General features: G+C 43.2%; 1 protein-coding gene across 2 annotated transcripts in view; it reads left to right on the forward strand.

Moving 5' to 3' along the window:
• The first annotated feature begins 727 nt into the window (after nucleotides 1–727).
• Nucleotides 728–14,163, forward strand: part of hacl1 (2-hydroxyacyl-CoA lyase 1) — a 52,126-nt gene continuing 38,690 nt past the window's right edge. For both annotated transcript variants that reach the window (XM_060921793.1, XM_060921794.1), the window contains exon 1: nucleotides 728–791. In XM_060921793.1, coding sequence (XP_060777776.1) covers nucleotides 741–791 — 51 coding nt within the window. In that variant the 5' untranslated portion in view covers nucleotides 728–740. The remainder of the gene's footprint in view (nucleotides 792–14,163) is intronic.

Consider the following 14,163-nt stretch of genomic DNA (forward strand, 5'->3'; position numbering starts at 1 on the left):
CAACTTTCTTTACGTCGACTCCTTGCATCTTCACTACACTCTCGTCCCCATTCTCACTGATGCACATGTATTCTGTTTTGCTCCTGCTCACCTTCATTCCTCTTCATTCCAATGCATACCTCCATCTCTCCAAACCCAACTCAACCTCCTTTCTACTTTCACCACATATCACAATATCATCCACAAACATCATGTTCCATGGTGACTCTTGCCTCACTTCGTCCGTCAAGCTATCCATCACTATGGCAAACAAGAAAGGACTCAAAGCAGATCCTTGATGGAGTCCCACCTTCACCTTGAACCATTCAGTTGTTCCAACTGCACACCTCACTGCTGTTTCACTGTTCTCATACATGTCTTGCACCACTCTAATATACTTCTCATTCACTCCACTCTTTCTCATACAGTACCATAACTCATCTCGGTACTCTATCATATGCCTTCTCCAGGTGACAATCTAGTTAAAAAAAATTTAAAATTACAGTGGGCGCTTTTCTAATATTCTTATGCAGCTATTGAAGAAACGTATGGTCAAACAAAGCGGGGGTGGGGTGGGGGGGGTGTCACGGGCCCCCCAGGCCCCCCGTCTAGCTCCGCCCCTGTTTTAATGATTTCAGATGACGCATGTGACTGCGCAGATTGTTACTGATTACTGATCAGCTTCAATGCACACGTGTTGCTCATGGCGTCCTGCACTTTGCTCGCGCTGCTGTTTTTCTGCGCATATTCGAGCGGAAGTTATGGAGGAACTCACAGGAGCGCAGCTGCTGGCGGAAGCGCTGAAGGCGCAGGTTAGTGTCAGAATCCTCAGGGTACTTTATACTGAACACAGCAAAGCTCCAGAGTCTTTAAAACGTTTAAAGGTGCAATAGCAACTATTTTTTTATTTATTATTAGAGCGGCGGCTACGATTATCGACACCTTAACGATATTTTGGCCATTGCAAAAGTAGAAAAGACTTTCGATATGTAAACTGTACATGAATAATCACTCAAACTTCCACTGGGAGAAAATAAGTTGATTCCCGATTACTTGGAGTATCAGATCACGTGACTCCGTTCCACAATTATCGACACTAACGATATTTTGGCCGTTGCAAAAGTAGAAAAGACTTTCGATATGTAAACTGTGCATGAATAATTACTCAAACTTCCACTGGGAGAAAATGAGTTGATTCCCGATTACTTGGAGTATCAGATCACATGACTCCGTTCCACAATTATCGACACTAACGATATTTTGGCCGTTGCAAAAGTAGAAAAGACTTTCGATATGTAAACTGTGCATGAATAATTACTCAAACTTCCACTGGGAGAAAATGAGTTGATTCCCGATTACTTGGAGTATCAGATCACGTGACTCCGTTCCACAATTATCGACACTGTTCTACGATTATCGACACTAACGATATTTTGGCCATTGCAAAAGTAGAAAAGACTTTCGATGTGTAAACTGTGCATGAATAATTACGCGAACTTCTACTGGGAGAAAATGAGTTGATTCCCGATTACTTGGAGTATCAGATCACATGACTCCGTTCCACAATTATCGACACTAACGATATTTTGGCCGTTGCAAAAGTAGAAAAGACTTTCGATATGTAAACTGTGCATGAATAATTACTCAAACTTCCACTGGGAGAAAATGAGTTGATTCCCGATTACTTGGAGTATCAGATCACGTGACTCTGTTCCACAATTATCGACACTGTTCTACGATTATCGACACTAACGATATTTTGGCCGTTGCAAAAGTAGAAAAGACTTTCGATATGTAAACTGTGCATGAATAATCACTCAAACTTCCACTGGGAGAAAATGAGTTGATTCCCGATTACTTGGAGTATCAGATCACGTGACTCCGTTCCACAATTATCGACACTAACGATATTTTGGCCGTTGCAAAAGTAGAAAAGACTTTCGATATGTAAACTGTGCATGAATAATTACTCAAACTTCCACTGGGAGAAAATGAGTTGATTCCCGATTACTTGGAGTATCAGATCACATGACTCCGTTCCACAATTATCGACACTAACGATATTTTGGCCGTTGCAAAAGTAGAAAAGACTTTCGATATGTAAACTGTGCATGAATAATTACTCAAACTTCCACTGGGAGAAAATGAGTTGATTCCTGATTACTTGGAGTATCAGATCACGTGACTCCGTTCCACAATTATCGACACTGTTCTACGATTATCGACACTAACGATATTTTGGCCGTTGCAAAAGTAGAAAAGACTTTCAATATGTAAACTGTGCATGAATAATTACTCAAACTTCCACTGGGAGAAAATGAGTTGATTCCCGATTACTTGGAGTATCAGATCACATGACTCCGTTCCACAATTATCGACACCCAGATCATCATCATCTTCTTTTCGCTGCTCCCGATTAGGGGTCACGACAGCGGATCTTTCGTCTCCATTGTCCCCTGTCTTCCGCATCCTTCTCTACCACTTCCATGTCCTCTCTCACCACATCCATGGCTCTCCTCTTTGGCCTTCCTCGTTTTCATGTGCCTGGCAGCTCCATCCTTAACATTCTCCTTCCAACATGCTCTGCATCTCTTCTCAGGATGTGCCCGTACCATCTCAGTCTCATCTGTCTTAGCTTCATTCCCAAGCTCTCCACATGTGCTGTCCCTCTGAGGTGCTCGTTCCTTATCCTGTCCAACCTCCCATCGCAAACCTTAACATCCTCAACTCCGCCACCTCCAACTTTGCCTCCTGTCTCTTCGTTAAGGGTACGGTCTCCAATCCATACATCACAGCTGGTCTTATACATCTTACCTTTCACTTTTGCTGGAACACAAATGACTCCCGAAATCCTTCTCCAACTGCTCCACCTCTTTCTCACCTCACTATCGCAGCCCCCATTTTCCTGCACAGTTGACCCCAGGTACTTGAATTCACCTTCATTCCTCTTCATTCCAATGCATACCTCCATCTCTCCAAACCCAACTCAACCTCCTTTCTACTTTCACCACATATCACAATATCATCCGCAAACATCATGTTCCATGGTGACTCTTGCCTCACTTCGTCCGTCAAGCTATCCATCACTGTGGCAAACAAGAAAGGACTCAAAGCAGATCCTTGATGGAGTCCCACCTTCACCTTGAACCATTCAGTTGTTCCAGCTGCACACCTCACTGCCGTTTCACTGTTCTCATACATGTCTTGCACCACTCTAATATACTTCTCATTCACTCCACTCTTTCTCATACAGTACCATAACTCATCTCTCGGCACTCTATCGTATGCCTTCTCCAGGTCTACAAACACACAATGTAGCTTTTTCTGGTCTTCTCTGTACTTCTCCATTAACATTCTTATACCTGGCGTCACAACCAGGTGTTGAAGAACCTTGCTGCCACTTTGGAGTACAGACGAACAATAGCCAACTCAGCAACATCTGTAGGATCCAACTCCCTGCCAGCCATTGCATTTGTGCGGGAGGGGGCAAAGGAAAATTACAGCGCACCTGCAACTGCAGAGCATTGCCAGTTACGCATAGCCTGTGACTGGAAAATGCTGGCAGATGTTGGTCAATGCCTTGCCTTTCCTCCTGAGATCGCTGCCACTACTCTTAGGCCTGACTTGGTATTTTGGTCACCATCTGCTAAGAAGGTCTATATCATTGAACTCACTGTGCCCTGGGAGGAGTCCGTAGAAGAGGCATATGAAAGGAAACACCTACGATATGCTGACCTTGCTGCGGAGGCACAGCAGCGTGGCTGGAGGACGGAGGTGTGCCCTGTGGAGGTGGGATGCAGAGGCTTTGTGGCGTCATCCACCACCAGGCTGCTCAAGGACATGGGAGTAAGAGGCCACGCCCTACGTCATGCCATCAAAGCGCTGTCAGGAGCAGCTGAAGTTAGTAGCCACTGGCTTTGGCTGAAGCGCAAGGACACCTGTTGGGCATCAAGTGGCAGCCAGGGATGACACAGAGGGGGGTACTTCAGGGACGCCTGGGGTTACCGTTGAGCCTTCCGGAGGCGTTGTGGGCTTAAATCAATGAAATGCTGATGAAGGGGGTGCCCACTTGATAACTCCTCTGTGTCATTTCCGTTGGCAAGTCTTAGTACATGCTGGCACATAAAGGATAATTCCAACTCGTCCTGTGTTTCTTCAATCTTAAAGCAAAAATTGCATCCAACATGCTCTTCCTTGGCATAAACCCGTACTGCTGTTCACAGATTGCTACCTCTCTTCTCAGTCTCGCCTCCAATACCCTTTCCCATCGCTTCATGGTGTGGCTCATCAATTTTATCCCTCTGTAATTACTGCAGCTCTGTACATCTCCCTTATTCGTGTATATTGAGACTAGCACACTCTCCATTCATTTGGCATTGTCTCATTCTCTAAATGATGAGACTGAGAAAATGCCAAATTTTCTCATTAGATTTTCTCATCATCCAGATGATTATTTATATTTAAAAAACCAACAATATCGGTACACGGTATTAAGTTACATAGTTTTTATTTAAAATTTGTTGAACACGGACTTGTATTTAGTCCAAAATGTCTTTTATATAAATATATGGATGTCTGTGTTTATGTAACGCTACGTTCACACTGCAAGGCTTAATGCTCAATTCCGATTTTTTTGTGAAATCCGATTTTTTTGTGAGGTCGTTCACATTAACAAATATATGCGACTTGTATGTGATCCTCAGTATGAACGAAAAGCGACCTAAAAGTGTTCCGCATGCACATTGCAGGATACGACGATGTCACACGCAGTGAGCATGGCCAGTGTTTACGGAAGTAAAACCGCCCGGTTGCGGTATGACCCATCCAATCTAGCCTGAATAGCTGCATCCCCCCAAATGGAAATCAGCTCCCTAACCTCTGCGTCCTTCCATTGAGAAGATTCAGAACCTTCACAGCCCGAAGCGTCCCTCGCATTGATGTCATGCGCAGGGGCGCAGATACGTTTTTTGAACTGGGGGGGACAAAAAACTGGGGGGGACAAAGCTGCCAGCAAACCAACCCCAACCCCGATATGCCTGTCAAACTCGTTGTGGGTTACCATAGCAACCAAGCTCGAGCTCGCAACCTGTGCAGTCTGCGCAGCTCAACCAACCGAATATCAGTCTTTGTTTTGTTTTATGTGAGTTGTTGCAACTATGTATACACTGCCGTGCACCTCAATAAACCGAATGGTAATTAGTCTTTTGATTTTTCCGTGAGGTTTGCCTTATGCAAAGAAAGACAGCATAGACATTTTTTCCTCCCTATAAGTGGGGGGGACCGAACGAGGTGAATTTAAATCTGGGTGGGACGAGTCCCACCCTCTATCTGCGCCCGTGATTATGCGCCATGTTGTTGTAACTTTTTTTGAGAGATCCGCCGCCTACTTCAGCGCAGAATAGTGACGTTTGTGGCTTGTTGATGACGTGTAAGTCGGATGAATGCGACCTGGCGGTTCAGACTGAAGTCGCATATGAAAAGAGCGGATAGGAATCGGAATTAGGACCACATATCCAAACGGCCTGGGTCGGATTTGAAAAAATCGGATCTGTGTCGTTCATATTGTCAATAAAAGATTGGATACAGGTCACATATGGGCGAAAAGATCGGATTTGAGTCACTTCAGCCTGCAGTGTGAACGTAGCCTAAATGAGGAAGTAATTCTAATGTTTGTAAACAAATAAACTGATAATGTTTAACCTGTCTGCAAATCTTTTTATTCCACTTTCTAAGTATTTTCGTCGATCACGTTTTGTTAATCATTCGTTGTTGTTTTGTATTAATTTCTAGTTTACCAATAAATATCAACAGGGAATTGACCTTGTAACCACATGAAAATCCAGGTCAAAGGTCACATGTCATTCCTCGAACCAAAATATAAAATGTCTCCTGATAATGTAATACATGGTAGAGATTTACAACAAACTGCAAAAAAAAAAATTCTGGATGGAATAGAAAAATCTGAATATTTCAAGCATGTAAATTTTTTTTTTAATTAATATGCTAGGAATTTAATTCTGGTCTAATTCTATTTATTGCAATCAGATTCCATCTCATCTCATCTCATTACCTCTAGCCGCTTTATCCTGTTCTACAGGGTCGCAGGCAAGCTGGAGCCTATCCCAGCTGACTACGGGCGAAAGGCGGGGTACACCCTGGACAAGTCGCCAGGTCATCACAGGGCTGACACATAGACACAGACAACCATTCACACTCACATTCACACCTACGGTCAATTTAGAGTCACCAGTTAACCTAACCTGCATGTCTTTGGACTGTGGGGGAAACTGGAGCACCCAGACGAAACCCATGCGGACAACATGCAAACTCCACACAGAAAGGCCCTCGCCGGCCACGGGGCTCGAACCCGGACCTTCTTGCTGTGAGGTGACAGCGCTAACCACTACACCACCGTGCTGCCTCCAGTCAGATTCCAAATACGCTATAAACATTCCGTTCTGTTATGGATCAGGAAAAAAAATTACTATAAATCACAGCACTTTTTTTTTTTAAATTTTAAAGTACTTCATCTACTTCAACAATGTTACACAGAGATCGATCCATAACAGTTGTAAATGTCACTTAATTCCACAGGGTGTCGATAATGGTGGACACCGGTGAAAGTGATCGCTATTGTCGACACCTCACGTGACTTCTCAAACGCACGTTTGGATACAAAATGGCGACAAATGAAAGAGTAAGAAACACAGTAGGTTTCGACAAGGAGATCATGAAATATCAGTGAATTTGATCAGTAAAAACATGTCCATGATCTTTCCACCATGCTTATTCCATCGTGGCGGTATGGTGGTGTAGTGGTTAGCACTGTTGCCTCACAGCAAGAAGGTTCTGGGTTTGAGACCAGCAGCCGATGGGAGCCTTTCTGTGTGGAGTTTGCATGTTCTCCCCGTGTCTGCGTAGGTTTTCTCCCACAGTCCAAAGATGTGCAGTTAGGTTAACATGGGACAGCCTTGGGCTGAAGTGCCCAAGAGTGGCTGTGCACACGTATGCAGCGTCTTTGCTCTCCTATGATGAACTAAATTTCATTGTACATTTGTGCTGTGACAAGAAAGGCATTCTATTCTATTCTTACCTGCGATGATAACGTCCGGGTTTTTCTCAAATTGCTGATCGTGCTAAAAAATTCCATCTCCGGTAACGAGCTGTGTCATCAGACGACAGGATCAAAGGGCGAGGCGGGTCTTCAGGTTGATTGATTAACCAATAATAACTGCTGTAACTGAAACTCACCTTTGTAAAATTGTTTTTATTGGTAAATCTGAAAAGATGTAGATAATTATGGACTGTCGATAATTGTAGCTGCCGGTCTAGTACAAATACAGTGGAAATTCTATAGAAATTATTAAAAAATGGCTTAAGCCATTATCACAGAACAAATGTATTACGTAGATGAAAAATAAATCCCAGTTGAAAACCTGCTCCCGGTCAGTGTTGGGGAGTAACGGATTACATGTACCGGCGTTACGTAATCAGAGTACAAATCATGAGTAACTGTAATCCGTTACAGTTACTGTTTTAATAAGTGGTAATCGGAATACAGTTACTTTGTTGAAATAAATGGATTACATGGCGGTACTTCCCTTTTCACATTTTAGGCTATTCCCTAAATCAGGGATGCAAACAGCGCGCCTTTTGGCGGATGCCGCCTTTTTCACGGCTGAATCGCGCAGATCCGATTTTTTTTTTTTTAGGGGTGGCATTGGAGTGTCTGATTATAATTTCAAAGTAAATTCTGTATTAAAATTACTAAATAAGCAAATCCGTTACAGGCCGTGAAACAGGAAGTATAAGGATGAGAAAAAAAACAGTTTAAATCGGGAAGCTGCACACATTTGTGCAGCCTGAGCGGCAGGACTGTGCAAATGTGCGCAGCTTCCCGATTTAAACTGTTTTTTTTTTTTTTTTTTTTGTTCTGCGCGATTCAGGCGGCATCCGCCAAAAGGCGCGCTGTGAATATATAAAGTTGTATATATCAGACAGCCTTTAAAGTTTGATGAAGTCAGTTTCAGGCTTTGGAGCAGGCTTTGGCAGTTTCAGGCTTTGGCAGCCCTGCATAGTCACTTGGCACAGGGCATTTTTGTCGTTGTCACATCAAGTTTAATAGGATATTTAATAGGATATTTAATAAGCTCAGTTTAGCCATTAAAAGAATACTGACAGTAAATGGAAAAATAAGTTTCATTTTTGATAATTGTTTTATAAAAACACTATGTCTGTCTATCTAATACTCTTCCACTTTCAAGTGTTGGAAATAAAGAAATCGTTAAGGAAAAATTGGGCTTTTTTATTGTCTTTCAACAAATGAAACATATGATAAACCTTTTGTTGCACACCCCACATTTTGTTAATGCACAAAACAATATCACTATTGGTGGGTATAAATAGATTCCTGAGGGTCTAAGGTTTCAAACAGTATATGTTTGCCATATATATTTTGATGGAAATTCTAAAACATTGAAATAATTATCTGCCACCTCCACCATCCCCTCCCGTAACATACCCTCTACTGCAAACAAATGGCATACAGTAAATGCAGATTCTAAAGAATTAGGAGGAATGAGCAGATATGCAGCAGTGAAATGCAGAATTGGAGTGACCAGTGTGGAAGGAGGAAGGGGAAGATCATCTTTAAACAAAGTTCAGTAGGGTGACTGCTGTGGAGAAAAAGCTCTTTCTGTATCTGGTGGGTTTGGTGGGTAGGCTCCTGAAGCGTCTCTTGGAGGGAAGGATCTAGAAGAGTCTGTTTGCCAGATGAGAGGAGTCTTGCGCTACGTTCACACTGCAAGGCTTAATGCTCAATTCCAATTTTTTTGTGAAATCCGATTTTTTTGTGAGGTCGTTCACATTAACAAATATATGCGACTTGTATGTGATCCTCAGTATGAACGAAAAGCGACCTAAAAGTGTTCCGCATGCGCATTGCAGGATACGACGACGTCACACGCAGTGAGCATGGCCAGTGTTTACGGAAGTAAAACCGCCCGGTTGCGGTATGACCCATCCAATCTAGCTTGAATAGCTGCATCCCCCCAAATGGAAATCAGCTCCCTAACCTCTGCGTCCTTCCATTGAGAAGATTCGGAACCTTCACAGCCCGAAGCGTCCCTCGCATTGATGTCATGCGCAGGGGCGCGGATACGTTTTTTGAACTGGGGGGGGACAAAAAACTGGGGGGGACAAAAAACTGGGGGGGGACAAAGCTGCCAGCAAACCAACCCCAACCCCGATATGCCTGTCAAACTTGTTGTGGGTTACCATAGCAACCAAGCTCGAGCTCGCAACCTGTGCAGTCTGCGCAGCTCAACCAACCGAATATCAGTCTTTGTTTTATGTGAGTTGTTGCAACTATGTGTACACTGCTGTGCACCTCAATAAACCGAATGGTAATTAGTCTTTTGATTTTTTCGTGAGGTTTGCCTTATGCAAAGAAAGACAGCATAGACGTTTTTTCCTCCCTATAAGTGGGGGGGACCGAACGAGGTGAATTTAAATCTGGGTGGGACGAGTCCCACCCTCTATCTGCGCCTGTGATTATGCGCCATGTTGTTGTAACTTTTTTTGAGAGACCCGCCGCCTACTTCAGCGCAGAATAGTGACGTTTGTGGCTTGTTGATGACGTGTAAGTCGGATGAATGCGACCTGGCAGTTCAGACTGAAGTCGCATATGAAAAGAGCAGATAGGAATCGGAATTAGGACCACATATCCAAACGGCCTGGGTCGGATTTGAAAAAATCGGATCTGTGTCGTTCATATTATCAATAAAAGATCGGATACAGGTCACATATGGGCGAAAAGATCGGATTTGAGTCACTTCAGTCTGCAGTGTGAACGTAGCCATAGAGAATGCTGCACACTCTGCGCAGGCATCCCTTCTTCGGCCTCCTCAATAGAAGTGAAGTGCCTCTAATGTGTTGGGCAGTTTTCAACACATTCATGTAGTCTTTAAAAAGATGGCAATGTCAAGTAATCCAAAGTAATCAGATTACGTTACTCACCTTAAGTAACCTAATGGATTACGGTACAAATTACATTTTGGAGCATGTAATCTGTAATTTGTAGGGGATTACATTTTAAAAGTAACCTTCCCAACACTGCTCCCGGTCCAGTGTTACTGTGTGTTTTTAACCAGCTGTGCTGAAACTGGGTGCAGGTTTGGTGTGAACTTATTTCATAAATAAATAACAGAATATGCCGGTTTGCAAATCATGGAAACCCAATATTTCATTGAAAATAGTACAAAGATGACATATTAAATGTTGAAACTGGGAAATTTTATTGTTTTTTGAAAAATATATGCTCGTTTTGAATCTGATGTTAGCAGCACATTTCAAGAAAGTTGGGACAGGAGCAACAAGAGCCTGAAAAAGCTGTGTAATGCTGAAAAAATACCCTAATTTGGTTAATTGGCAACAGGCCAGTAACATGATTGGGTATAAAAAGAGCGTCCCAGAGAGGCGGAGTCTCTCAGAAGTAACGATGGGGAGGGGTTCACCGCTCTGTGAAAGACTGTGTGGACAAATAGCGCAACAATTTAAGAATAACGTTCCTCAATGTAAAATCGCAAAGAATTTGGGGATCACATCATCTACGGTACATAATATCATTAAAAGATTCAGAGAATCTGGAGAAATCTCTATGCAAGAGACAAGGCTGAAAACTGATACCGGATGCCTGTGATCTTCAGGCCCTCAGGAGACGCTGCATTAAAAGCAGACACGTGTCTGTAGTGGAAATCACTGTATGGGCTCAGGAACACTTCAGAAAACCATCATCTGTGAAAACAGTTCATTACTGCATCCACAAATGCCAGTTAAAACCAGATAGTATAAACAATATCCAGAAACACCGCCACCTTCTCTGGGCCCGAGCTCTTTTACGATGGACTGAGGCAAAGTGGAAAATTGTCCCGAGGTCTGACAAATCAAAAGTAGAAATTCTTTTTAGAAATCATGGACCCCACGTCCTCCAGGCTAAAGAGGAGAGGAACCATCCGGCTTATCAGTGCACAGTTCAAAAGCCAGCATCTGTGATGGTATGAGGGTGCATTAGTGCACATGACATGGGTAGCTTTTACATCTGGGAAGGCATCATTAATGCTGAATGATATATATGTTTCAGAGCAATATGCTGCCATCCAGACAAAATCTTTTTCAGGGAAGGCCTTCCTTCTTTCAGCAAGACAATGCCAAACCGCTTTCTGCACATATTAAAACTGTGTGGCTCCATAGTAAAAGAGTCCGAGTGCTAAACTGGCCTGCCTGCAGTCCAGACCTGTCTCCCATTTAAAACATTCAGTGCATTATGAAGCGCAAAATACGACAAAGGACACCCCGGACTGTTAAAGGTCCCATGGCATGAAATTTTCACTTTCTGAGGTTTTTTAACGTTAAAATGAGTTCCTCTGACCTTCTTAAGTCACCCCAGTGGCTAGAAATTTCATAATGTGTAAACCAAACTATGCCCAACATTTGAGAATGGCGCGTCAAAACGGCGCGTTGATAAGCTCTTCCCTTTACTACGTCAGCAAGGGAGATGATCCCCACGCCCCCCTCTGGATTCCCACCCACTGTATGGATTGCCCCGCCCAGTTGTAGTGAGGAGACCATAGAGGGAGGACACAACAACATGGCATCACCTAAGCGAGCGAAACATGGAAATTGCGCTGTACATGGATGTGACAGACAACACAGAAGAGAGTCTGTTTTTACTGCCGACAGGAGAGCCCCTGAAGACGCAGTGGCTTAATTTTATTTACTCCAATAATACGCCGTCGAGTCTACCTAAGACGGTGTATGTTTGTCGGAAGCATTTTCCTGAGGAATGTTTCCACAACTTGGGACAGTACAGGGCAGGTTTTGCACATCAACTGTCACTGAAGCCTGGGTCCGTACCAAGCATCCCTGCCGCATCAGCCACAAACACTGAACAAGTAAGTGTATAACTGTTAAGTCGTTTTGCCGTGTTTTAAAATCGGTGCGTTAGCTTAGCAATGGCTACATTAGCTGTGCAGCTAACCGCTTCCTGCAGTTAGCCAGGTAATCTGCGCTACAAAACTAAAGAGCATGCAGCATGCTCTGTTAAACTGAGTTTAGTCTGGAAATTGACTGTAACTTATGAGCTTATGTTTGACTATTGCTCCGCAATGCATGTCTTCTGTTGGATAAGCGATATGTTGCTGTAGTTGCTGCTTCTATCCTCTTTGGTTATGGAGTGCGTGTTCAAGCTTAGGGTATTATATGTTCATAAACTACCACTCCGAACACACCCTCACTCTGTTCTCGGTGTCACGTTGAGTTTACGAAAGGAGTCCGAGGGAGAACGGGGTTTTGTCTTAGTAGCGTGGCTACAGGCACTGATAGCAGCGAGTATGTGTGCGCGCAGCTTGGTCAAGCGCCTCCCCCCATGGCCCGCCCCCACCCTCTACCCTTCCCCGCCTCCTGCTTCTCATTAGCAAAACGACGCACTGGGAAAAGCGCTGAAATGGGGCTTTCTCCCAGGAGGCTATATTTACGTGCCAAGGGTTCATTTCAAGAAAGGCTGCAGATATAACATCCAGAAGCCTCCACGAGCCCGTTTAAAGCATCAACAAACCACCATGCCATGGGACCTTTAAGCAAATAAAATTGTATTTCAGGCAAGAATGGGACAACATTTCTCTTTCAAAACTACAGCAACTGGTCTCCTCAGTTCCCAAACGTTTACAGAGTGTTGTTAAAAGTAGAGGTGATGCAACACAGTGGGAAACATTCCCCGTCCCAACATTTTTGACATGTGTTGCTGACATCAAATTCAAAAAGTTTCAGTTTTAACTTTTGATATGTTGTCTTTGTACTATTTCAATGAAATACAGGGTTTCCATTATTTGCAAATCATCATTCTGTTTTTTATTAATTTACGTTTTACACAGTGTCCCAAATTTATGGAATTGGGGTTGTACATAATTTCTGATCTGATCTACTGATGGATTGGAAGTTGGCTGACACAACACAGATCATGCACATGAGCGCAGCGGTGGTGTTTTGTATGACCTTGTATTAGCTTGCGGAGAGTTACTAAGACTATGAGCATCAGATTAGTGAATTGTATCAGTAATGAAAAATGGGATTGGCACATCCCTATAATTCAGATATGTATCATCTGTGGAATAAGCACAAACGTGTTAACAGTTTTTAATTCACCTTATAAAGACACACAGCTTTCTGGTGCTTTTTAAATGATCCTAATCAGGTCGGATGTATTCTCAGGTTCTCTGTTCTGCATCAAATTATTAACTTGTGCCACCAGTAGTTTATGATCTGTTTATTAAATTTCAGCTGCTAATATAGCTGTCAGGATGGATATAATATAGCCTGGGAAATCCCATGCTGCTTTGCACAATCGTTCCGATCTGAAAAGACAGCATGGAAACTATGGTCTAAAGGCTCGCCTGAGTTAGGGAGCCAATCAGAGAGTGGGGAGGGGTGGAAAGACGGTGACGCGTACTACTCGACAAACGGAAGCTTGTAGTTTATTTGGGACTGTTTACGGATCACATTTAACATGGCGGCGAGCGATACGAACCAAACTTTCGATCAAGCTTTAGACACTGTTCTGAATAGTTTAGAGCGAAAGTTTGTTTTAAAAAAAGAACAGCGTTTGGCGTTTGTCTTTCTTCGCCTCTTCGTCTTCTTCGTCGCTCTAACTACGTCACCGGGTACAACTGCCATGATTGGCCATGGGCTACGTATACGCCAAATGATAGACATTCGCAACGTCCAATAAACGGCCATTGACAATCGTAAACCACACCTCCCCTACGAGAAATTCAATAGGCGGATTCCAGACCATATTTCACTTGTGATATGGTCTGGTGTTAACCAGACTAGATATAATATGCAGCACTGTACAAAAGTCTTAGGCAACCTATTTTTTTTTCATACAAACTTTGTTGTAGATTTCCATTTTATGACTGCTACATTATCGAGTCGGTACAAAAGCATTTTAGAGTCCAAATGCTCGTTTTCCAGCACAAAATTAAATATTACAGGGGAAAAAAAGTTTGTATCCGAGCAGCATATTCCATAAGAGCGCATTTTTTCAGATTAAAAAAGAAAGCATAATGAAGGCTGCTGGGTTTTGGTGCAAAATGAAGAAGCGAGTGTGACACTCAAAGTGTCCAGAAG

The sequence above is a fragment of the Neoarius graeffei genome, chromosome 5 (assembly GCF_027579695.1).
Source record: "Neoarius graeffei isolate fNeoGra1 chromosome 5, fNeoGra1.pri, whole genome shotgun sequence".
Taxonomy (NCBI): domain Eukaryota; kingdom Metazoa; phylum Chordata; class Actinopteri; order Siluriformes; family Ariidae; genus Neoarius; species Neoarius graeffei.